General features: G+C 45.0%; 1 protein-coding gene across 1 annotated transcript in view; it reads left to right on the forward strand.

Annotated features, from left to right (window-relative positions):
- Nucleotides 1-25,343, forward strand: part of ANO2 (anoctamin 2, calcium activated chloride channel) — a 163,529-nt gene that overhangs the window by 4,197 nt on the left and 133,989 nt on the right. The window contains exons 2-3 of the mRNA XM_014545687.1: nt 10,949-11,133; nt 12,325-12,651. Coding sequence (XP_014401173.1) covers nt 10,949-11,133; nt 12,325-12,651 — 512 coding nt within the window. The remainder of the gene's footprint in view (nt 1-10,948; nt 11,134-12,324; nt 12,652-25,343) is intronic.

The following is a 25,343-nucleotide window of genomic DNA, read 5'->3' on the forward strand; positions in this document are numbered from 1 at the left end:
GAGAGAGAGAGAGAGAGAGAGAAAGAGAGAGAGAGAGAGAGAAACATAGATGTGTAAGAGACCCATTGGTTGGTTGCCTCCAACATGTGACCCTAACATGGCTGGGGATGGAACCTGCAACCCAGGTTCGTGCCCTGACTGGGAATTAAACCTGAGAACCTTAGGTATGAGGGCTGATTCTCTAACCACGGAGCAACACCCACCAGGGCATTATTGCTCTTTTTAATTATCGCCATCCTAGGGGTATCTCATTGTGGTTTTGTTTTGCATTTTCCTAATGACTAATGACTGAACATTTTTTTCACATGCTTATTGGCCATATGCATATTTTCTTTGGAGTAATGTCTACTCAGATCCTTTGCTCATCTTTAAATTAGGTTATTTACCTTTTTACTGTTGAGTTACAAAATTTCTTTTTAAAAAAATATTTTTTATTTATTTCAGAGAGGAAGGGGGGAGAGAGAGAGAGAAAGGGAGAGAGAGAAACATCAATGATGAGAATCACTGATCAGCTGCCTCCTGCACGTCCCCCATGGGGATTGAGCCTGCAACCCTGGCATGTACCCTGACCGGGAATCAAACCATGACCTCCTGGTTCATAGGTCGATGCTCAACCACTGAGCCACAACGGCTGGGTTAAAATTTCTTTATATATTCTGGATACAAGTCCCTTATCTGGTATATGACTTAGGAGTATTTTCTCCTATTCTGTATATTCACTCTATTAATGGTGTCTTTTGAATTTTGATAAAGGCCAATTTGTGTTTTTTATTATTATTTATGATTTTGGTATTATAGCTAAGAAATCATTGCCCAACCCAAGGTTATGAAGCTTTACTCCTTGTCTTCTAATAATTTTACAACAGTTTTAGCTATTGCATTTAGGTTTATAATCCATTTTGGAAAAGTTAATTTTATGTATGGTGTGAGGAAAGGGTCTAACTTCATTCTTTTGCATGTGGATATCCAGTTGTCCCAGTACCATTTCCCATTTCTTTCCTCACTTCTTGCTACCCTTGTTGAGATTCAAGGACTTATTTCTGGAATCCCAGTTCTATTGATTGGTCTATATGACTATCCTTATGTCAGTACCACAGGGGCTTTGTGGTAAGTTTTGAAATCAAGCAGTTATACTTGTTTTTGTTTATGTTTGTAGTTTCTGTTTCTCTACACTCATTAAGCATGTACTTATCTTTACTATTAGAACATATTTATGGTAGCTGCTTTAACATTTTTGGGCTTCGTTGAGATCTGTGTGTGTGTGATCAAATCCTATTTATTGTAGACACATAAACAGTGGGACTAGGAAGGAGTGATGAGAACAAGATGCCTGCCCCCTTGACAGGGCCAGATCCAGCACCGGCTCTGTCTGTGTGCATGAACAGGTCCAACCCAGCAGCTTCACGCTGCCTTTTCCTGGGAGGACAACCTGGGTGTGAATCTTCCATGTGGATGGGGGTAGGGTAAATCGGTTCCTGGTCCCTTTGGACTAAGTGGAAAAGGCCAGAGGGCTGATATCAATTTTTATTGCTTGCTTTGTCTCTTTCATGGGTCACTTATTCTTGTCTCTTTGCATATGTAGTAAATGGTGATGGTCAAATGGACATTGTGCATGATACAACATTGTCTTCCACTCAGGAAGGTCAAAAATTAATTTTTTTTCTAGCTGGCAGTTCAGTTACTGGCTGATCTTATTTTGGTTTGGTTGCTACTTTTTTAGGGTATATTTATGGAAATTCCAAGTTATATTCCAAGATTCTGTAACTTGGTGAGATTCACCCTCTCCACTCTGTCTCCCCTATTGATTTTTTTCAAGATATGCCCTTAGGATTTTTTTAGAGACAGTCTAAAAGAAATTTTTCTCTAGTGTGTGGTTCTTACTCTTAAAATGAGGACCTGGTGTCTCAGCTGGATGCCTGGAGTGTTGGGACATGTATGTTAACGAGGTCTTGCTACTCTGGCTAGGATGGAACTTCAACATCTCCCAGTCCTGTTTGACCTCTAGCATTTTTCTTCCTATCTCAGTGTAGCAGCCTCTCTAGTAAGCCTCACTTATCTTACCCTCTGCATCTGGGAACCTTCCTTCACACAGATTCCTTCCCTCTTGCACTGAACCCCATAATTTCTAGCCATTTTAGCTGTTTCAAACCTTGATCTCTGTTTCTTTGGTTCAGTGGGCCCTCCTTGCTTTATTTGGATTCCAGCTCCATGAACTCCAGTCAATAACTTGTTCTGATGAGGTTACACTGGTGAGTTTTTCTTCCCTCAGGGATTGCTTTTCTGTGTGATGGATGTTCAGTGCCTGAAAATGGTTGACTCATATATTTGTCCTGTTTTATATTTGTTTTTGGAAGAATGTTTACCCAAGTACCAGTTATTTTATTATTACTGAAAGCAGAAGTTCTTGTCAGCAAGCTTTTCATCAAGAAATATTTTGTTAGCAAACGGTTTCAGATGTAGGTCATTGACAAGGGCCAGAACTATTAGAGAGTCAAAAGTAATATTCATGATTTAGAAAAGAAAGAAATTGTTTTATTTACTTGTTTTCAACAGAAAGTTATGATCCCAATCTTGGTTCTTGTCTTGAGAGAGAGTTTGACTATGGGACTGCCTGCAGTCAAGGCCAAAACTTTTCTTTAAAAACAACTTTGTTATTGCTCAAAAATACTTAAACTCAACACAATCAAAGCTCCAGAATTCTATACCACAAAATGTAGAAGAGATGACTTTGCTCAGAAATCCCTCTCTGCTCATCTTTCAGCATTTCATTTTATAATTCACTCTTTCACTGCGCACCTACTATGTGCCAGGCTGCTGTAAGGGTCAAAGATGATATCCAGACCCTACTTTTGAGTATCTCTACCCACCTGTGGTGTGCAAAAACTATGAGAGTTTGTTAAATCTGTGAGGTTGGGAGAAGTTTTGGAAAGGCTCCGTTGAGCAAGGCTCTGACATATGAGTATTTGACGTGGGTGGTACCTCAGTTGGCTGACTTATTGCACTTGTAGGTGGAGTTATGTATTATCTACGTTTATTGTGAAAGGTACTATATTAGTTAGGATATTGCTCAGCTAGCTGCTCTAACAAATAGACTGAAAAATACATAATGAGTAAAACACATAACAGTTCACTTCTTTCTAAAGTAAGCATCTTGGATGGGTAAACAAGTTGGCGAGGCAGCTCTTTTCCATGTAGCTTTTCAGGGACCCAGAGTAATGGATCTTCAGCTAACTTCAACTATGACTTCGAAGGTGGCCCTGAGAGTTGCCATTCCAGTGATCTAAAAGGGGAAAAGACCACGTAGGAGCATGCAGGAACATGCACGGGAATTTTACTATGATATGAAGCAGGCCTGGAAGTAGCACATATCACTCAGTTTACATTCCTCTGGCTGGAATTCAGCCTCGTGGCCATGGAGATTAGGTAATATGGTCCAGCTGTGTGTTCAGGAAGAAGAAGAAGAGAACATGGATTTTGGTAAGCAGGTAGCTGTCTCTGTTATAGAGGCCTACAAAAATAAGTTTGGCATGGCATATCCACATTTTTTTTTTTACTGTATTAAAGTTACAGAGTTACACACTTATCTTCCCAAGTAGGCTTGGAGATCTTCATGTTTTCAGCACCCAGGACAAGGCAGGGAAGGAATGTGATAAATACTTATTAAATGGTTTTTTTAATGAATGAATGAATAGCAAACTGGTGTGACAGTAGTTAGCTAACAGATTCAGTTGCTTCTTTTTCTTGTTTTTTTTACTGTATTAAAGTTACAGAGTTACACACTTATCTTCCCAAGTAGACTTGGAGATCTTCATGTTTTCAGCACCCAGGACAAGGCAGGGAAGGAATGTGATAAATACTTATTAAATGGTTTTTTTAATGAATGAATGAATAGCAAACTGGTGTGACAGTAGTTAGCTAACAGATTCAGTTGCTTCTTTTTCTTAATATTCATTTTTTAAAATGCAAGTGATATCTGACTAGTATGAGTTAGAGAAGCAGGTGAAGACATTGTGGTAGGACCATTTATACTTTAATCTTATCAGCCACACTTCAAAACACAGTGTAGGATGGGCTGCCAACGAGTAGGTTTCATTTGGGCAACTCATCCAAGTTCCAATCTGTGGATTTTGTCATTGAGAAAAGTGCTTCCTGAAATGAATTTCTTATTCTTTTCTTGTCCTTGGTCTTTACTTTTAGGATTTGGGGTCTGAGCATTGAATGTAAATGCTATTTATTAAAAGACCCTTTTAAAGGAGTGAGGGATGTTAAGAATGCCTAGTCAGGAAGTCCAGATTTATCAAGTTTGTATTCTTGGTTGTTCCTCTTCCTGAGTACAGGTAAGCTTAGTGGTTAAAAGTGTGGACTGTGAGTATGCCACTTACTAGCTGATGACTTTAGGAAAGTTGTCTAACTACTCTATGCCTCAGTTTCCTCATCAGTAAAATGGGATAACAATATTACTTATCTGATAGGGTTATCCTGAAGATTAAATGAGTTGATACGTGTAAAGTTCTTAGAACAGTGCCCACCCAGCACATGCAGGATGTTAGTAGTTAGGGTTGTTTAGCTGCTGTTATAATTAGGGAAGGTTTGTGTTCAGTTCAGAGGGGAAGCCACTCTGTTCAAAATTCACTTATAATAAAGGAGTCTCCAATTCCCTGGATCATTACCTCCAAACTTTTGCTGAGCCTCTGTTGCATCCAGAGTCCTATACTAGGAATACAAAGACATAACAGGCAAATTTTCTGAACATTTTGAGGACTTCCTTAAGTGGTTAGGGAAGGTTCAGTGTATGAGTAAGACTTTATCTGGATGAGACTTAGACAAGTGGAGAGAGCATTTCAAGCAGGGATGATTACCTGAGCAAAGGCACAGAGTGAGGATCAGCTTGGACATAGGTTTGACCAAACTTGAATGTTCTTATCTGATGGACAGATAAGGCAGCAGAGATATATAAGAGCCAGATATGGAAATCTTTGAATGCCACATTGTTTGTAAGCCTCAGGACTGTGGAGGTTTTTGGTTACAAGTAAAATAAAAGTTTTATGAAGGGTCACCTATAGCAGCAAAGAAGTTGAGGTCCATCCATCCATCCATCCATCCATCCTTATCCTGACACCCCATTTATCTTCACTATAGCCAGAGTGATCTTTCTAATGTAATTCTAATCATGTTGCTTCCCTGCTTATAATTCTTTAATGTTATTATAACTCATGAACTCTGCATGTTAACAGAGCGGGGATTGGTTTAGAATTGAGGAGAGCTGGTTAGAAGCAAAAGGGAGGACAATTTTAAAGACCAAATATAAGAAAAAGCATGTCACTGCCAGGGCTGACCGGCAGACCCCGAGCAACTTAGGAATGATTACTCCGGCACACATTTCTGTGAAAGAGAGGGCTAAGAGACTGCTTGGCTTGAGAAACCAAACAGCCCCCACTCGCCTGTCTCCTTAGGCTTTTATTGTAACAGCAGCTTGAACTAAAATTAACTATTAGATACGATCAATAAGGTAAGCATCCTGGAGAAGACACATGCATCTGAAGACTAAGCATAAAGATTCCAGTAAACCACCTGGGGGCTCAGACTTGTTTGGAAAAGTCAAGGCAGGGGTTGCCACCTTCAGCCAGCTCCCCTTAGAGGCCCCTGACCTTTTGGAGATTCCTCCTTACAAACTTTCCAACCAAGTTCTGTGCTTCCCCATATGTCACCTCCTTGAAGCAGGTAGTTCAGTCTTTCTGGAATGTGTGTGTGTGTGTAAAGTGACTAGCAGATGATTGATACTGGGAAGGTTGACAGTAAATATGGTAAGGGGCCTTAAAAGTATGTACTTAAATCAGAGGTGTCCTTCCTGAAATCCACCCTCAAATCCCACCACATAGTTGGAAACTAATGGGATTATGTGGGTGGAAAATGAGCAGAAGGAGGCAGGCACTCTGCTTTGTGAGGTTGATGATCTGAAACAGCTAAGCTCAGTGGCTTATTGCAAAGGTCCATGCAAATTATTGTCTTTCTCCCTGGAATCTCCTTTCCTACCTTGCCCATTGGAAGATGCCTACTTTTCTAGATGCACCTCAAAACTCATGTACTCTGAGATGCTCTACCCGAGGGCTTCTGCTTCTATAGGTCCTTGTTCATACCCCGACTTTGTTCTTCTCTTATTCCTGAAATTATCTCCTTACGAATCTATCTTCCTTCCTTATTAATCCTCATTCCTTGTGAGCACCTAGGGGTTGGTGGAAAGGCCCAGGTTCTATTTGGCCTTGTATTTCCAAAGTATTATATAGTGCTTGAGAAATAAAATGTTTTGGCATTAATGAATAGAGATGTGAAAGATTATAAATATTTTACCCTTTCTCCCAAAAATGTCCAGTTGTGATTGGAGCATGGCATGATGGTGTGTGCAAGAGGAGAGGGCCTGTGAAGCAGGCTGTGGATGGGTGTAAACAGATGAAGCAGTTCAGACAAGTAGGCAGGGCCCAGATCGTGAAAGGCCCTGTATGCCATATAAGACAGTTTGGTCTTCATCCTAAGAAGGAGGAAAATCCACTGAGTGAGAGTAACTTGATCAGATTGTTTAAAAATGGTAGTACTAGCTGTAGTGTGCAAAGAGGGTAAAGGATTGGGGAGGATCGAAGAGGATCTGAGAGGAGTAGGATTAGTGGCAGAAAACTCATACTTATCCAGGTTCAAGGTAAGGATGAACCTGTGGTAGGATCATCATCAGCAAAGAGATATTTGAGCATCAAGCTAGAGAAGGCTGTTCTTTAAAAAATTGTTTTAAATTAAAAAAATTATTGGGATGACATTGGTTAATAAAATTATATAGATTTCAAGTGTATAACTATATGATACTCCCTCTACTCTTTACTATCTCCTTTAATATCTCCCCTTTCTCTTCCCCTCTGGTAACTACCATACTGTTGCCTGCATTTTTGTTTGTTTGTTTGTCTTGTTTGTTCATTTTTTACTTCCAGTTTTATATCCCACATATGGGTGAAATCATACGGTTCTTGACTTTTTCTGTCTGACGTTTTCACTTAGCATGATACTTTCAAGATCTATCCATGTTGTTGCAAATGGGGGTATTTTATCTTTTCTTAAGGCTGAGTGGTATTCCATAGTATATATGTACCACATCTTCTTTATCCAATTGTTTATAGAAGAAAACTTTGGTTGTTTCCATGGATTGGCCAGCACGAATAATGCGCAGTTTGAAAACACTTATTCACAAAGAGAGGGCTATTCTTGAGCCAAGGCTATAAGACAAACAGAGCTGAAGAGGCAGATTTGAAATGGTCCCTTTTGTGTGGAGAGAACTGGAGGGTTTTCCTGATTTCTTTGACCATGCACAGAGGCTTTAGCAGGACCTATGGGGCAAGAGGAGGGGTGATCAGCAGGGCCGTTGGATCCAAATTTTGAGCTTGGAGTTTCAAATGTAGGCTGTTTTCCTGGGTCAAATGCGTGCAGGGAAGCAGGGGGAGACCTCAGTAAGTGTTGATCCTAATTGAAATCTGTCCATGGTAAGATTCTTGGGGAGAGGCCAGGGTGAGTGCCTTCAAAATCTGAAAGTGACTGGTTCTGTCTGAAGCTCCCAAGAAGGCCTGCCTGTTGGTAGAACCATCCCCACTTGGAGTCTTGTTCTTGTCCTCAAAGAGTTTGGATGCTCTGTCTCCCCTCGGGGCAGCCCTGGCCTTGAAAGGCTCGTGACAGAGGCTACCCGATTTTTCAGGGCACTGCACTCTGCACCTGCCAGTGGTTAGTAATGAGAGTAACGGTGCCATGAGGGACACTTTAAGGGAAAGCCCTGATGCCTGGAAGTCCAGCTCCCTCTGGAGAACTTCTCCTGATCTTCTATCCTGGAAGCTCTGGGAACCTCTTTGGGCTCTGATGACTCCCCTCCCCTTCTCCAGGTCTGGGGAATCCACTTCCTGCTCTTTCTCTAGCTTCCTTTTGCTTGTGTCACCTGGTCCCTTTGCTCCAGTTTCCTCCCCATCACCTGCTTCTGAGCCTTTCTCTAACAAGTTCTCCACATCCTGTTTTATCTTTCTCCCTACTCCAAGGGCCCTCCAAGTGCCGAGCCTTTGCTGTGACCCTAAAGATTTGTGCCAAACTGTATAAGAGATGGCATGACTTGAAGAGCCCAGGAAGAACTGCTGCCTTTCAGCCTCTCTCCCTTCCCCTAGCACAGTGTACCAGTGCCCACCTTCAGAGAGGATTCCTTCAGCTAAGACCTCTGCCCCTGCAAACATGCAGGGCTAGTAACATCTGTAGGGCCCTTTAAAGATTTCAAAATTTTAAAAAAAGAGATTTCAAAATGCTTTCACTCATATTATGTCAAGATGTCAGCATGGGCTATAAATTTGCTTTTTATCCTTGACAGCCAACAGCCAGAAGAAGGAATGGCTATCAAAGGCCCTGATGGTGGATGGGAAGGTGCAGGCATAGAATATGGAGGAACCAAAGGTGGGGAGGGGCCTTGGGGCAGCTCAGGGAAGAGACAATCTATAGACAGGCATTGACAGGACTCTAAAAACAAGCTCTGCCTGTTTTTTTTTTTCTTTTAGATTTGGGCCTTTCCCTGACTTTAGTGTCTACTATTTGTTTCTCAAAATCTCTGCTCCTGTTCCTTCATCTGCCTCTGTAGCACAACCTAAGATACCTGCAGCCAGTGGGATGGTGGAGGTTGGACCCAGCTGTGATGTCTGTGTCAGAGTACAAGCAGAGAGAGCAGCCAGGATGACCAGTGGGGCCCTGGAGGCCAGCCTCAAACCCAGGTGGCATCTTTAAGGCATGGTGGCTCCTGGATAGTGGTTTGACTAAAGCTTTGGGCTGACTCTGAATCTGAGCTGCCCCGAGTCACAATTGTGAATGTGAGTGTAGTAGTGAAGGAAGGGTGGACCTTGATGAGCTTGGTACAGGTAACCTTTGTTACCTGCCCAGTTACACATCAGGATGGTCTTTGGCTTGTGAGGCATGCATCTGGAGGTCTTCAGGCTTTCCCTGGGGTGTGGAGTCCTATTCTTAGTTCTGCCCTGGACTAGTTGGAGGGCAAGCGTGTAGAAAAGCATGAGGGAGAGGGATGAGGCAAGACCAAAGACCAATGAAGAAGCCCCTCCCTTGATGTCCTGAGCTGGAGGCCACTCTATTGCACCACCAGCATGCATGCCCACTCTTGCCCTCTGTGTTCTGTCTCTAGGGTGTGTCTTCCAGAAGCCACCTACCCTTCAAAACTAGCTTTAGGCTTAATTCCTCTGGAGGCCTACCTTGACCTAGCTTTCTGGTCTCCCACAACATGGACTGGAGCCCACAATATAGAAATAAATTATGAAAGCTTTACTCTGCTGGTCATACTTGTGTTTTCTGCATGAAAGATGCTAAGTTTTTCAGGTGCAGGGACCAATGTCCTAGGCTTACTGAAACTGCCCAGCAGAGAGCGTGCACACAGGAGCTGCTCCACAAACTGGTAACTGGCCAGAGCTCTGTTTCAAGAGACCTAGGAAGAGCTGCTCGCTGTTTGCTAGTTAATTAATTAATTCACTCACTCATTCAGCAGGGGCTAAGGGCTGAGCTTGATGTATAAGGTGTAATTTCTGTTCACACAGAGCTTAAATGAAAATAATGAGAATAATTATAATAACCACCTTTTGTTGCACACACATAGGCTAATGACTGTCCTGGGTACTTTGCATCACATCTCTAGTTCTCATACTTATTACAATCCTGCACGTTTGGGATTCTCTTCCCTTTTCAGTTGAAGAAAGAGGCTCAGAGAGGTCGCAGGGTCTGCAAGTGGAAGAATTGAAGGTTCAGCCCAGGTGGCGGACCTGAGGGTCAAGTATAGGTGGAAGAGCTGAAGTCTAAGCCCAGGTAGCAGAGCTGAGGGTCAAGTGCAGGTGGCAGAGCTGCTGTCAAATCCAGGTGGCAGAGTGAGGGTCAAGTCCAGGTGGCAGAGTTGAGGGTTAAGCCCAGGTGGCAGAGCTGAGGGTTCATCCCAGATGGCAGAGTGAGGGTCAAGTCCAGGTGGCAGAGTGAGGGTTCAGCCCAAGTGGCAGAGCTGAGGGTTCACCCCAGGTGGCAGAGCTGAGGGTCAAATCCAGGTGCACTGGACTATGCTTCTCTGCTTGAAAGTGTTCCTCAGAGGTGGGAAAAGACTGAGTGTGATCAGCTGTGAGACCCTGGCAACTTGTGGCCCCTGTCTGGGACTTTGGTACAAAGTGGAGTTGGAGTGTTTCATCCCTCAGTCCCCCCACTTCTAACATGCTGTGTTCCATCACCCACTGGGTTCCTCTCCCTCCAGGGTGCTGCTGGGAGTCTTTGGAAATAGCACTGCAGTGCTGCTGTTAGAAGGGCTGCTCTGGGGAGGATTGAGGAAGGGCCATGAGCTCTGAGGCCTTGGTGGAGCCAGAAGGTGTGTGGGGACCCCTCAAGGACATTGGAAGCTGCTCTTTTGTCAGAGGACACTCCTGCCTTCAGCGGGCCCACCATTGGTTTCTCCTTGCTCTTTCTTTCCTCCAGGAGTGGTGCTGGCTGGTCTGGCTGCCCCCAGAGAGGCCCTCAGCCTAAGTTTTTGGAATTAATTCCAGATGTGTCTCCAGACAGTATCCCACCTACCCTGGCTCCCATGATGCCACCCTCTTGTCTGGGACTTACAAGAGATTATGACAGCGATCATCAACAGGGGCTCCTGCTGGTGGCTCCAGGCTCCGTGTGTGTGTGTGTGTGTGTGTGTGTGTGTGTGTGTGTGTGTGTGTGTGTAGTGGAGCGAGACTCTCCTTCTCCACTCTCTTCTCCCCATGGCCAGTGTGACCCTGGATTACCAAGGCTCTGAGGAGACATGCCCATTTTTAGGACCACCCACCGTGTCTCTCCCTCGGGGCCTCAGCTCCTCTGTGTCCTGGCTTCCCCATCACCTGAAGTGCTTTGCCTGTTTTGTCTTTTTCTCTCACAGACATCCCCTTGCTCCCTGGCTCCCCACGCAGGCTGAGCCCTCGTGCAGTGGCCAGGGGCGGCCAGGGCCCCAAACAAGGACAGCAATACCTCAAGGTGCCGGGTCCCCCAGCCCCAGGTCTGCAGGGCAGCTCCAACAGAGATTCTGGCCAGCTGTCCAGTGAAGAGAGCTCCCACAGCAGCTCCGTGAGTAGTGGGCTTGGGGGGATGGCCAAGGGGAGCCTCGTGACTGGGGAAATTTCACTTAGGGGGCAGGTGTGTGTGTGTGTGTGTGTGTGAGAGAGAGAGAGAGAGAGAGAGAGAGAGAGAGAGAGAGAGAGAAGCGGGGTTTTTATTTAGGCCCCCTTTCCTTTTCTTTCTCTATAAGTCATGACAGTGTAATGTCCCAGCCATGCTGGAGTCTTTTGGTCAGAGGACCTGGAAGAAGGAGGTGTGAGAAGTCCAGTGATCCCACCTATTGGTCTGCAGACACCACAGCTCCCCTCCCACCTCTGCTGTGGTGGCTCTGGAGGCTTTCCCCTGTGCCTGGTTGCCCAGGTGACCTCTCAGGTGGCTGCTGAGGCAGCTGGGTATCAAGCCAGTAATAAACAGGGAAACACCCCAAGGGGAGGCAAGTCCCTCCTCTGCTCCGCCTCATTCTTTCTCCTCTTCTCTCAATGTCCCATCTCCACAGGTGGACGGGAGCAGGAGTCAGTCCCCTGCTGCCACCAGTGGCTGGAGAGGAGGAGGAAGAGGATAATGTGGGGCTGTGAGGGGCATAGTGTATAGTGAATCCCCTCGGGGTGGGAGGTGGGGGTGGGCCAGGTGACCAGAAATTGGCCTTTGTTCCAATGGATCCAGAGAACCTGCCAGTGAGTACTCTGTGTGTGTGTGTATGCGTGTTGTAGATTTGCAAGGAGATGGGTGTGCCACTGTGCATGTGGAGAGCTTGTGGGCATGTCAGAGTGCACTTGGTGATATACTATACGTGTGCACGGGTGTGTGTGCAGGAGTGCTGGTGCAGAGAGCTGGGTGAGTGACTGTGTGCATGTGCAGGAGTGGGCTTGGGGCTCTGTGTGTGGAGGCAGGTGGTGGGGCTGTGCATGGGTTTGCTGCTGTGTGTGCAGTCTGTATGTGAGCGTGCATGTGTGCATGAAGGCTGGAGCAGGTGTGAAGGTACCCATGCCTGGGCTGTGGACAGGGGGTGGAGGGCTGTGTGGGGTGAGTGTGGCAGGTGAATTTAGGCCACCCTGTCCTTTCACTGGGGCAGTTGGGGCCTCGGGGCCTAAGGGGCTTGCTTCCTAGTGCATTTTTTGGGGCTCAGAGCAAGGTCTGCACCCTCTGTCTCTCACCCCTTCCTCATCAGACCTCACTATTTCTATTGTTTTCTCTGGCCAGGTCGTCAACAACTACCTGGATGCCAACGAGTCAGTGTCCTCGGAGGCCCCTCTGAGTCGCATGCACTTCCATGACAACCAAAGGAAGGTCGACTACGTGCTGGCCTACCACCACCGGAAACGAGGGGCGCATCCCAGCCACAGCTCCCCTGGCCAGTCGCTGGCCATCATCTCCAATGGGGAGACTGGCAAGGAGCCCCATGCTGGGGGCTCTCGTGACATTGAGTTGGGGCGGCTGGATGCCCTGGAGGAGGAGAGGAAGGAGCAGCGGGAGGAGTTTGAGCACAACCTGATGGAGGCTGGGCTGGAGCTTGAGAAGGACGTGGAGGTGAGGTTGGGCAGGTGTCACAAGGTTGTGGGATGGGATGACCCTGCAGGGCTGGGCGCCAGGTGACCAGTGTCATCTGTAGGGAGCCTTGGCTTTGTTCTGAAAGGTGGCATTTTTTTTTCTGATGGAAAAACCCGATTTTCTTGCCCAAGGACTTGAGGAAGAGTCTTGGTATATCTAGTGACTCTACCTAGGGGATCCCAGGTAGTAGGTGTGTGTGTGTGTGTGTGTGTGTGTGTGCTCGCGTGCCAGGCTCTTGTGTGGGAGTCAGCCTAGTAGGGACTGAAGGCAGGACATTTCTTCCTGGTGTTCTCAGGCCCCATCCTGTGGCCATCTCTGTAATGGTTTCCTTGGGATGAAGACCCTGATTTCCTGTTGAACTATGGATCAAAATTCCAGTATACAGGCTCTACTTCACTAAAGCATGTGCTTGCCTGGGACCCCTGAGGGAGTTGGTTATTTGGGAACTGAATCAACTGAGTTGATTATTTGGGAACTAAACATGTGAGCTATATATATTCTCACCTCTGGGCAGTAGCCATCCTAAGGGAATCCATGGAAATTTATCTGTCTATTGTCCATCCATCCATCTATCCATCCAAATATCCTTTCATTTATTTATGAATTCATTTACCCATCCATTTCTCCATACCACAGTGATCCTTTAAAAATGACCTGCTATCACCATACTCTTCAAACTCATTTTCTACCCCTTCCCATCCTCCTGCACCTGCTCCAGCCCACCAGCCTTATCTTGTATGTATTGGTCACCCTCATGTCAGGGCCTTTGCACTGGTTGTCCCCTCTGCCTCTGTACCCTTCTCCAGACCTGTGCATTCTCACTCCCTTACTCCACACCTCTGCTCAAATGCTGCCTCCTTCCATACATCTTCCCTGACCATCCTAGCTAGAATACCACAGCCCCTTCACTCTGTTCCTTGATCCTGCTTTCCTTTTCTTCATCACACTTAGCCCCACTATCTGAAATAACATGAGAGGTTTATTTGTTTTTATATTCTGTGCCCCACCTGCTCCATCAAGACAGGGGTCTTGTTTGGTTCACTGCTGTATCCCCAGCACCTAACACAGAGTCTAAACAATAAAGTAGTAGGTGCTTAACACATGTTAGTTGAATAAGTAAGTGACCTCCCCGAGTCTCAGGTTCCTCATCTACAAAATAATAGACACCCCGATGGATTTTAGTTTTACATGTCCCATCATTAGACCAGGGTAATGAGAACATTCAGCACAATATTCGGCACATAGTAGGTGCTCAGCAAATACTCATTATGATTCTTTTTAGAGGTGTCATGTTGAGGGGTGCAGTGCCATTCTCATCAGAAACCTGTTTTGTGAGAATCAAGTTAAGGTTGTCCCCAAACTGGAAGGGACCCCCAGAGGTCATTCATGCATTTCTCTGTCCCCAGGCAGGATGGCATGTGGCCTGACTCAGACCGTCTTTGTGTTGACTCATGCTGCTTATCCAGACCCTTAAGTCAGAAGCTACTTCTCCTGTTATTCTTTCCACCAGTCTAGGGAAAGCGCTCTCTTTTAGGGCTGCTTGGCGTCCCTTGTTGTGAGGGTGCTGATTTCCATTTTTTGAAACTGAAAGCTCACTTGGTGCCTCTGATTGGGGTCTGGTGGGAAGGTTTCTTGAGGTAGTCGAGTGTTTTGAGTGCCAGAGAACTTTTGTCACTACCACTGTGGCCAGGCTGCAGTACACACACCTGCCTGTAGGTGTCAGGGTGTGGAGGCCCCACTTTGTTTCCCTGTTCAGTTGGGAAGCATTGTTGCTCAAGATGTGTACTCTGTTAGATCCAGGGACATAGAAGCATCAAACAGACTGTGAAACCTGAGAGGGAAGGCAGGGGAGGGTGGGAGGGGTAAAGAGATCAATCAATGAACTTGTATGCATATATGCATAACTCATGGACACAGACAATAGGGTGGTGAAGGCCTGGGGGAAGGGGCGAGGGGGGGATGGGAGAGGTCAATAGGGGAAAATGGGGACATATGTAATACTTTCAACAATAAAGATTAAAAAAAAAAGATGTGGACTCTGGAGTCAGAGTACAGATGTTCACATCCCAGGCCTGGCATATACCAGCCTCACAACCTTGGGGCAAGTGACTAGATCCTTTTGAGTTAAAGTTTTCACGTCTATAAAGTAGGAATAACAATACATCCTTCATTGGGTTGTTATGAATATGAAACAAGACAAAAAATAAAGTATCTAGAACAGTATTTGCTATTATTACTATGTAGAGTTACCAGATAAAAATTCATGATGTCTAGTCAAATTTGGATTTTAGAACAATAAATAATTTTTTAGGATAAGTGTGTCCCATGCAATATTGGGGCTATACTTATACTAAAAAATTATTTGTTGTTGATCTCAAATTCAAATATAACTGTCCTGTTGACTTTTACTACTACTACTAATAGTATCACTGTCCATCTCTGCAGCCTTCCAGCATGTTTTATTTTAGTTGCTATTGGGTTTTCCTGGCTTTGGCTGGGAATTAGGCCTGACCAATGTTAGACGGGCTGTGGAGTGGGTCCTGGATTGTTGTAACCACCAAAAGCTCCTTCCTCCCAGTCCCCACCCCTGCCTTCAAAGTCTACCTAACTCCTCCTTCCTAGGGCTATTTCAACTTCCCTGGTTCCCCCTTCTGTCACCAGAGCTCCCAACATTCATGTAGCCATCAGGACCTACTGTATTCTCTCTCTCTCTCTCTCTCTCTTCCAAAAATGTATTATTGTTATTAGTTTTGGGACTTCTGATGCAAAGAATTGAGTTCATCGCACATCTCAATCATGGTGCATTATTATCATTGATCTGCACAAGGACCCCCCTCTCCTTATTTATTTAAATACCTCCCCTCACTCTTCACTGCCTGCTTACTCCACAGGTAATTATTCCAATGCTTTGTGTTTTTGGGAAATGTGTAGTGTCGTTCTTGCTTTATGTATTTTTTTTTCATTTTAAAATGGGTTTTATTGTTTGAACAGTTTTAGATTTACAGAAAAATTGGACAGAGTTCCTGTATACCCTGTACCCAGTTCTCCTATTATTAACATCTACATTAATATGGTACATATAACACTATTAATGAACCCATAGCAATACATTATCATTAACTAAAATCTATACTTTATTCAGATTTTCTTAATTTTTGCCTGCTGTGCTGTTTCTGTCCCAGGATTGCATCCTGGACACAACATTGCATTTCATGGTCATGGCCCCTCAGGCTCCTCTTGGTGGTGGCAGTTTCTCAGCACTGTGTGCATTATGAATTTATATAAGGTGCTCCGTAGTCCATTCTGTTTCCCACTTTTTCTCTTAGCCCTATATTTTTCAGACCATTCACATTCTGCACATGCATCTAATCCATTTTTCTCCTAATGGATGAACAATATGCCCTCCCCACAATTTACCTCGTCTCTCCCATAATGATAATGGACATTATCCAGCTGTGTGCCACTGACAAGACTGAGAATGAATAGTCACCTCCTTCAGGGCCGGTGGTTCATGATCTTCTCTGCCTGCCCCCCCATCTCCCCATGCCGTGTTGGTAAATACAGATTAGTGGTGCATTAACTGGGACCTGTGAAGGTCTGAACAACTTTCTGGGGGCCTGTTGGGGTCTGAGCAACTCTTCTCTGTGTTAGGATGTTCAGCCTCTGACCTTGAGCAGCAGTCTGGAACTGGCACCTCACAGGAGCGGGGACATTGCTTGACTGGCCCTGGTGGCAGCTTGGAGAGCAGGTGCTGAGGCCCCTCCTGCTCAGTGGCCCCCACCCTTCTAGGGTGGGTTGTCTTTTGGGTTCTGGGTTCACTTTGATTTTAAGATAATTGGAGAAAAATGGGTTTCTATGAGAGACCTATTAAACATTACTCACTCTGTCCTACAGATCGAAGGAACTTTGCATCCACCAATCTCTGATTGAATATTGCAGAATTCATTTCTGACTTTAGTTGCTACTGGTGCACTTTAGAGAGGATGATAATTGGTGCTTATCTTCCATTTGGTGCTTCACTTTTTCATTTTGTGTGCATATTTCCATATATTAGCATTGTCCATGTTCATATTTTAAAGACTATTCAGTATTTTTCAGTAGTTTTCCTATGTATTTTGTTACATTCTGCCATTTGATTAGAATTTCATTTAAAGACATTGCTGATGACAGAGACCACTGCCTCTTCACTGCTGATTTTGGCAGATGAGGGCCACCTGTGTGGAGATGGGTACCCCCCCCCACTCCCCCGCTGCTGTCTTCTCTGTGACCCATATAGAGCTTGTGTCTGCAAAGCTCTGGAACTGCTTTGCTAGGAAAATAGGACTTAGGAAATTTCCTAATCCTTAGGGAATTCTTGCTGTTTGGTTTTCTAGGGTGACAGTGTCCTGGAGGTCTTTCTGTCATCACTCTGCCTCAGGCTTTACGAGCTGGCTGTTGGGAGCTGGAGTGAGGGGAGTGGTGTATTTCTATGGGACAAGGGTCCCCACACCCCTGCTGACTCCATAATAAAATTAGTCTGTTTCTTCCTCTGGAATGGGGTAGGGATTTGCATTCTTAGGAAAGGCTGTAGCACATGCAGAGAAAATACAGATGTGGAATCTAACGATGCCCCAGTCTATACTGTTTCTTGGTGATGGCTGTTATGCCCACGAGAGTGTGGGCAGCAGTCACGCTGCTGTTGACTTGTGCTAATGACTGGGGAAAATACCATGATTTCCCCCTGGCCTTGGATGTGTTCCTGTCCCACTGAAGCAGCATACTGGAGCCTTGGGCTTCTCGCCTGCCCCAAGGGATTTTAGGGAAAAAACAAAGCCCCAGCAGCCCCTGCCCCTGGGGCCACACAGCAGGGCAGAGCAGAGAGCAGAGCCACCAGGCCTGGCTGGGTCTGATCTCAGAGGGGAGGCCTCGAGGAAATCTGGGGGTGGGGATACAGAGAGAAGCAAGGAGGGGAGCTCAAGTACCCTGAACCTGGGTTAAATATCTATTTCCCTTTTCAAAGAGTTTACTATTTAAAAATTGACATTCAGTGTTCCCATTTAATGCTCTTGGCAACCCCACTGAGGTGATTAAGCAACTATTGTTTCCTTGTCATAGTAAACCCAAGTGCCTTGTCAAGCTGGTGAGGACCAGGGCTGTCCCTTGAAACTAGGTCTCCTAACGACTGCTCCCCTTAGTCTCTGAAGATGACTCTCCAGGGATGGTGTTTGGGCTACATAGTCAACTAGCTTTGGAGATAAGCACTGCCCACGTTAAGAAAGAATCTGGCCATAAGGTGGAGTGAAAAGCAGGCCGAGGGTTTGACTAGAAGTGTGTCAGGGGAGGGTGCTGGTGTGGCTCTTTCTCAAGGCCTTCACTTCGTGGTCTCCAGGATCCTTCCAAAGGGGCTGGAAGGAGTTTCTGGGCTTCAGTTATTTGCCAGTGTCCTCCCTATAGCAGCGGAGGACAAGGGTCATTGAAGGGCCTGGCAAAGGACTTCCGGCCGGGACACCAGCTTGGCTGGCTGTTTGTTTTGCTGGGTTTCTGTTACCAGATGCAAACTGTGAGGTATGAGAAAACAGGACCATAGGGTATTAAAGCTAGAAGGCCTTGACATTTCTTTGAATTCCATCAGAGAGTAGGAACTGGATGTGACCTGTACAAGCTCATGCTGCTAATTCATACCTTAAGGCAGTGATTCAACCAGTGTGCCGCAAGAATTTTTAAAATGTGCAATACCTGAGCACTGACCTCTTTTCCCTTAGATTGTCAAATTAAAAAATGACAACAACCAACACAACAATAGCCATCTGGTGTGAATGCATAAAAATTATATCTATTTTTTGTCAAATCAGCAAAAATTAATATTATTTTTGGTGTGCTGCAGAATTTTAGTAATTAGCTTACTAGTATGTGTGCCCTGAGATGAAAAATGTTGAAAATCGCTGCTTTAAGGAAATAAAATATTGATTATAGAGAGTCTACGCAAACCAATAAGTCAAGATGGGCTGACTTCCTCTGTTAGGTCTGTTTTCCTTGTGGTTAGCTTGTCTTCCCAGGAGACTGATGTCTAACTAGTGCTTCTGGTATGACTGTCAGGGGATCCATGGCCAGTGCCTGTTCTGACTTAATATCCTAGGCTGGTTGTTAAATACTTTGAGTTTAATTCGTGATTACTACTATTATTCACCTCACTCTCTGTATTTGATGAAGAGCCGGTCAGGGAACAGTTAATCTCCATCCTTCTAATCATTCCTCTTCATGGCAGTGCTAGATGTTTTGGGCTCCTAGACAAACACAGAGAAAGCAGTTACCAGGGAGACCTTCCAGGCTCCGTTTCTGGCCCCCTCTCTCCTGCCTCTCATTTAGAAGACATTTATGAGCACCGATAGGTGCCACGTCCTGGGCCAAGCACTGATGACGCACAAGTGCATAAGACATGATCCTGCCTTTAAGGATCTCATAGTCTATTAGGGGAAGTGAACCTGACCACAGAGAATCACAGAATGAGGTTTAAAGTAAAGAGGTGGGAAGAGAGTTCTGGGAGAGTGACTGATGGTCTGGGTGACTTGGAGAAGTCTTACCTGTGCCTTGAAGCTCTTGGCTAAATCACCTTCCCTCTCCCTGACCCAGATGCTCAGGGTTCCAGAAGAAGTGAGTGGGCTGGCTGTGTCTCCTACTCTTATCAGGTCCCCAGGAAGGATTCACCCTCCATGAGTGGAGATGCAGGTGAGGATTGTGCATGTTTGCAAGGTTTAGCTGAAGTGTGTGTTGCATATGGCAGGGGCTTTTTTTTTTTTTTTTTTTTTTTTTTTTTTTTTTTTTTTGGCAGCAAAGCATGTAAGAGTTTATTTGCAAGAAAAGGAAATATACTCCGATATAGTCTGAGTGGGCAGCTTGACTGGCCGAAGAGGAGCCAAGTGCCTGGCAGGGTCTTTTTTTTTTTGGCAGCAAAGCATGTAAGAGTTTATTTGCAAGAAAAGGAAATATACTCCGATATAGTCTGAGTGGGCAGCTTGACTGGCCGAAGAGGAGCCAAGTGCCTGGCAGGGTCTTTCTTTGAGCCTCGAGGTCTGGAGATGCCCAGTGGTCATTTCTGTTGCTTGATAGGTGGTAAGAATGGTTCTGGGTCCCCTGTTCTTCACTGTAGACAAAGCATGTAAGAGTTTATTTGCAAGAAAAGGAAATATACTCCGATATAGTCTGAGTGGGCAGCTTGACTGGCCGAAGAGGAGCCAAGTGCCTGGCAGGGTCTTTCTTTGAGCCTCGAGGTCTGGAGATGCCCAGTGGTCATTTCTGTTGCTTGATAGGTGGTAAGAATGGTTCTGGGTCCCCTGTTCTTCACTGTAGACAGGGTCTCCCTGCTACCCATGGCCAGCTCATTAGGGTGCCCCTGTATACCTTATATCTAATGAGTCCTGAGGTCTATGTGGTAACATCAGAGGCTCTTAAACCTTACAGGTTTTGTGAATAGAATTCAGGGATAGAATTCATAAATTTGGACTGTAGAAAATTATACTTTATTTTCACCAACATTTAACTGAAACTTAGCATGTACTTTAATTAAGGATAATTAGGCACAAAATTATATTACTGTGAGTTCCTCCAAGTTTGTCACCAATAGAAATCATATGTAGATTTATATCACGCTATAGTTGTCGCACAAATATCCAAAAGCATTTATAATTATCACTACTTCGGAATAATAGCAATCTTTATATGTGCTCTAGGTCTTGCTATTCAATGTGTTGATAAAGAAGCACATATTACTACATCATATACTTAAGTATAAATTTTTTGTTTTTTAAATATATTTTTATTGATTTCAGAGAGGAAAGGAGAGGGAGAGAGAGAGAGAGAAACATCAATGATGAGAGAGAATCATTCATCAGCTGCCTCCTGCACACCCCTTACTGGGGATTGAGGCCGCAACCCCAGCATGTACCCTTGACCGGAGTCGACCGACACTTTATCCACTGAGCCAAACCGGTTAGGCCTGAATAAGTGTTTTGATAACTGTATTTCTATGTATTTAGTCTCCTCATTACCCTGTCTATTTATTTTACACATTTAAAAACATTCTAAGAAGGGGTCCATCGATTTTACCAGACTGTCCTATGGCTCCATGGCCCCAAACAGATTATGAATCCCTGCACATCACCCCTAAAGCTTAGGAGAAGCCCCAGGCTGTGAGTGGCAGTCCTGCCTGTCCGCTGTGGGAAGGGAGACCAGATGGGGACACTGCCAGCTGCTCTCAGAGAAGGGCCTCGAGGAGTCCTGAGACATGAACACGGTTTGTGAGGCATGTTGACTGCACACAACTGTGACATCAACTGAGTTCCTACATGCTGCTTGTGGTCTGCATGGCTCTTTGCCTTTGGGAATGTGTGGTTAGTCCATGTTATGCTTGAACCCAAGAAGGAAATGGAGTGGGGAGAGGATTGGGCTGAGGGCCAGAAGACCTGGGTTCTAGGTCCCATCCTGCCACTAACTGGTTTCCTTCTGAACCTCAACTTCTCCATCTGGGAAAGGAGAAGTTTGGGCATAATCAGGGCTTCTCAAACTGTGTACCTGAAAGTATTGGGCTTCCATGACTTAGGCTGATGTAGTCTATGCTGATATCAAAATTGAGAGTTTTCTCAATTTACTGAAAAATTGCATTAATAAAGATACTTTTCTTCTTGATTTAAAATTATTCTTATATATATATTTTTTCCTTAAATCTTTGGAAGCTATTATTCCTCGCCTGTCAGTAAGTACTTGTTGAAGGCAAAGGAAGTGGATGAGAAGTAAAAGGAAATTAATGGGGAAAACTTAGAACTGGCCAATCATGTTTCATTTCACAACTTCATTTTGTTTGTGGTTTTCTGTTGCTTATCTTACGGTTTCTTGAACTAAAAGTGTCCCTAGTTTGAATGCTGGCGTTAAGTGTGCTGGTATTTTAAGGACCTTCGTAAAAGGTTCTGCAGAGAGCACGTGACCTGGGGGTGCTCTACCAGCTCCTGCGGGTCTCCTAGGTCCCTGCCTGCTCCAACATTCCTGAGCATTTATGACGCATTCTGCTAGTAAGGCTGACCTTTGTTCTGGATGAGCAAAGGATGAGTGGATTGGAGAGTCTAAGTGGAGTGATGGCTTTTCTCCAGGAGAGATACTGCTCCTGTTTACATCCGGGCTACAGACAAAAGCGACGTTCCAATGTGCTCCCAGCCTTCCCTGTTCTGTGCACCATGACTGTGAGGAGCAGCACAGTGAAGCAAAAGAAGAAGAGCTGGCAGGGCAGTTGGTTGTGTCACTGTCTCCAGAAGTGGACAGTGCACTTTGGAGACCCCTCCATCCCTTTGACTTGCCCAGGAGCCCAGGCAGGGCCAGAGCGTTATGCATCTCCCCAGAAAGATCCCTGGAAATGGACATTTATGGGAATCCTGGGTCCATTCTGATGTCTCCCAGAATGTGCTCGCTGTCCCTTGAGCATTGCTGGGTTGGGAATTTCACTTGCTGTACTCCGCCCCAACTTGGCCAGCGTCTGTCCAGCTCTGCAGTCCAAGGAGCTGGGTGTAGGCCTGGCCAAGGTGACGATGATAATCTTATAACCATCTTGTTGAATTTATGCTTGAGGATCCATCACTGCCAGGTGTCAAGGAGTGGGGTAGGTCTGGCTGTGGCTGTTTCAGCCAAAGCTGTGGTGCTCCCCTATCTAGGAGCTCTCCCAGGTGAAGGAACTTATACTCTGCTTCTCCACAGGCCTGTGGAGGGTGGAGGCTTCTCAGGCCTCAGAGAGGGCCTGTGGGGTTTTAGTACCTGCACAGAAACAGGAAGTCAGAAGGAGTGGAGTTGGATGAGTGTGCTGTTCTGCTGCATCTTCTTTTTCAAGTGCAGACACAGGAAGCCCCAAAGGCTTGGGGCTGAAGCCATGGGGCCCTCAGAGTCTGCATGGGTTTGCTGCTGGCTCCTGGCGCACACCCTCATCCGTGGTCACAGCCCCATGTGTGTTGCTGACTCCTGTCCGCACTGTGCTCTGAGGAGTTGGAAAGGACGTCTTTGGACCAAGTTGGGCCACAGCCTGTGAGTGGGGTCTGGGGTTCCTGGCTCTGCTAGTGGGATATTTAGAACACCAGTGATTATCAGTGGGAGTTACTTCCTGCCCGTCACCTGGACCTTCCCAGCAGCAAGACATAGTGGGAAGAACTCTCTCTGCAGTTCAATGAGTGGGATGCACTGGAGTGTGCCTTTAAGCAAGCATCTTAGCTACGTTGGGTCTATTTTCTTATCTGAGATGTGAAGCCAACACCTCCTGTGAGTAGAATGTCATAAAACAAAGCTCTTTGCAGGAATGGTGTAGAGTTCCTTCTTGCTTTTGGCTTTTCCCTCTTTGTCAGTGGGTCTAAGTGGGCTCTCTTATTTGTCTACATTTTGCATTAATTTTCCAAATTTTTATACTCCCCATGAGCTGAGTTGAGTTTCCTTCCTAATTTATGAATGAAAAAAACATGCCTAATTGTGGATTAGGCAGCCTGCCGGGAAGAGGTGCAGGGGTTAACTATCTAGTTGGGAAATGAGAGCTATACTCATGGAGTCAAATGTGCTGATTACTTCTTTTCTGGGTTCCCTTTGCAAAAGGTCTCACGGTGTCAGTTATTTAAATACCACGAATAGCACTGCTCACCAGTTTCATGATTTTAGGAATAGGCATTAGTGTTTATTGCTGAATATTTTTTTTGCCAAATTGGCTCACTTTTTAAACTTAAATATATTTTAAAAGGAATTACATTATTATAAAAAAATGGAGAACCAATATCACTGGCCAACAAGTAGACAGTAACTACAAAAATAAAACTCACTAGAAATAAAATAACATCATTAACTTCTGGCTGGATACAATTGGCTACAGAAGGTCCCAGGCTGGTGGTGGTGGGGGCGTTGCTCACTCTTAGTTGAGAAGGAAGCTTATTATGTGGTACATCTGAAACTAATATCATACTGTATGTCAATTATACCTCAATGTAAAAAAAATAAATGAATTTTTTAAAAAGAAGGAATCTTAACCAATGTCAGAAGGGTTAAAGACATCAAACTGAGGCTTCCTCTTCACAAAATAATTGAAAAGAAACTCTCATTACTTACAAATGGCATGTGATGCTCTGTTGTATCTGTCCATAATCTCTGCTCCTAATTTCATACTTGGGCAACATCATCAGAACAATACATCCTCTGGACTTTACTTGTCCCCTGATAGATTGAAGGCTTTGAGAACAGGAATTGTATTGTATTCTTTATTTGTGTGTGTGTATGTGTGCAGTGTCGTACATATGGTAGATATTCAACAATGTGTGCTGAATTGATTGAAGTATAATGTGTAGTAACGGCAATCCATGTAGAAGTTGTTCATGGGAGGGAGAGATCACCAAGAGCTGGGGTTGGCAGGGAAGGCTTTCCAAAGAAGATGGAATCCTCTCCCCTCCTCCTAGCCCTGCCCTTTCTCACAGCTGCCTGGAACCTCAGCTTCCTCTCCACCTGAATCCTCTCCTGGTCCTACTTCTTTGGCAGCAGCTTTGCTTTTGTTCTCCCATCTCCTTTCCCAACCAGTGAAGGAAATGCCATGGCAACCTGCAACCACCTCAGACCAGAGAGAGAGAGAGAGAGAGAGAGAGAGATTGAGCTGTGGGCTGTGTGTGTGTGGAGACCTGTGTGGTGAACCTGAACCTTACAGTCTGCCCTCTGATCAGTGTTGAGGGGATTTTGGTGACCTGCTGGGAGAAGAGGTTGAGTCCTGGGGGTGGTTAGCTTTTTTTTCTTCTATTTTTTCATCCTTCCTTTCTATCTGGTTTTCTCTTATTTCTTTTAGCACTCTCTAGCTCTGTAATGTTGGGCAGATTCCACAGCCCAAGGTGATTAGTGTTGTTATGGACTTGGTGATGTTTGTGTTGATGCCAGGCTAGTCCATGATGCAATTTAAAAATCCTTCAGGATTGCCCTAGCCCAGTGATGACGAACCTATGACACGCGTGTCAGAGGTGACACGCGAACTCATTTTTTTGGTTGATTTTTCTTTGTTAAATGGCATTTAAATATATAAAATAAATATCAAAAAATTAAGTCTTTGTTTTATTATGGTTGCAAATATCAAAAAATTTCTATATGTGACACGGCACCAGAGTTAAGTTAGGGTTTTTCAAAATGCTGGCACGCTGAGCTCAAAAGGTTCGCCATCACTGCCCTAGCCTGTTTGGCTCAGTGGATAGAGCATTGGCCCGTGTAACAAAGGGTCTTGGGTTTGATTCCGGCCAAGGGCATGTATCTGGGTAGCAGGAGGCAATCAATCAATGTGTTTCTTTTACTTCGATATTTCTCTCTGTCTTTTCCTCTATCTTCCACTCTCTCTAAAAACCAATGGGAAAAATATCCTTGGGCGAGGATTTAAAAAAAATCCTTCAGAAAAAGACACAGACACAATTTCCTATGGACAGTATGTCAGGAACTGCTAATGGCTACCTCCCAAAGGCCTCTCTGGGGCTGGGACCCTGCTTTCATTCAATGACCAGAAATGTCCTTCTCAGCATTACCAGGAATACATGTTCTTCCCTCCTGCCCTGGGTGCCTTGGGAATCTGGACCCTCCCTCCCTACCTCTCTGAGCTTTTTACTGTTCCTTTGAAGTTATTAGTAATGACAACAGATACTTCCACTGTGCTAGGGGCC

Source organism: Myotis brandtii, unplaced genomic scaffold (assembly GCF_000412655.1).
Source record: "Myotis brandtii unplaced genomic scaffold, ASM41265v1 scaffold417, whole genome shotgun sequence".
Taxonomy (NCBI): Eukaryota; Metazoa; Chordata; class Mammalia; order Chiroptera; family Vespertilionidae; genus Myotis; species Myotis brandtii.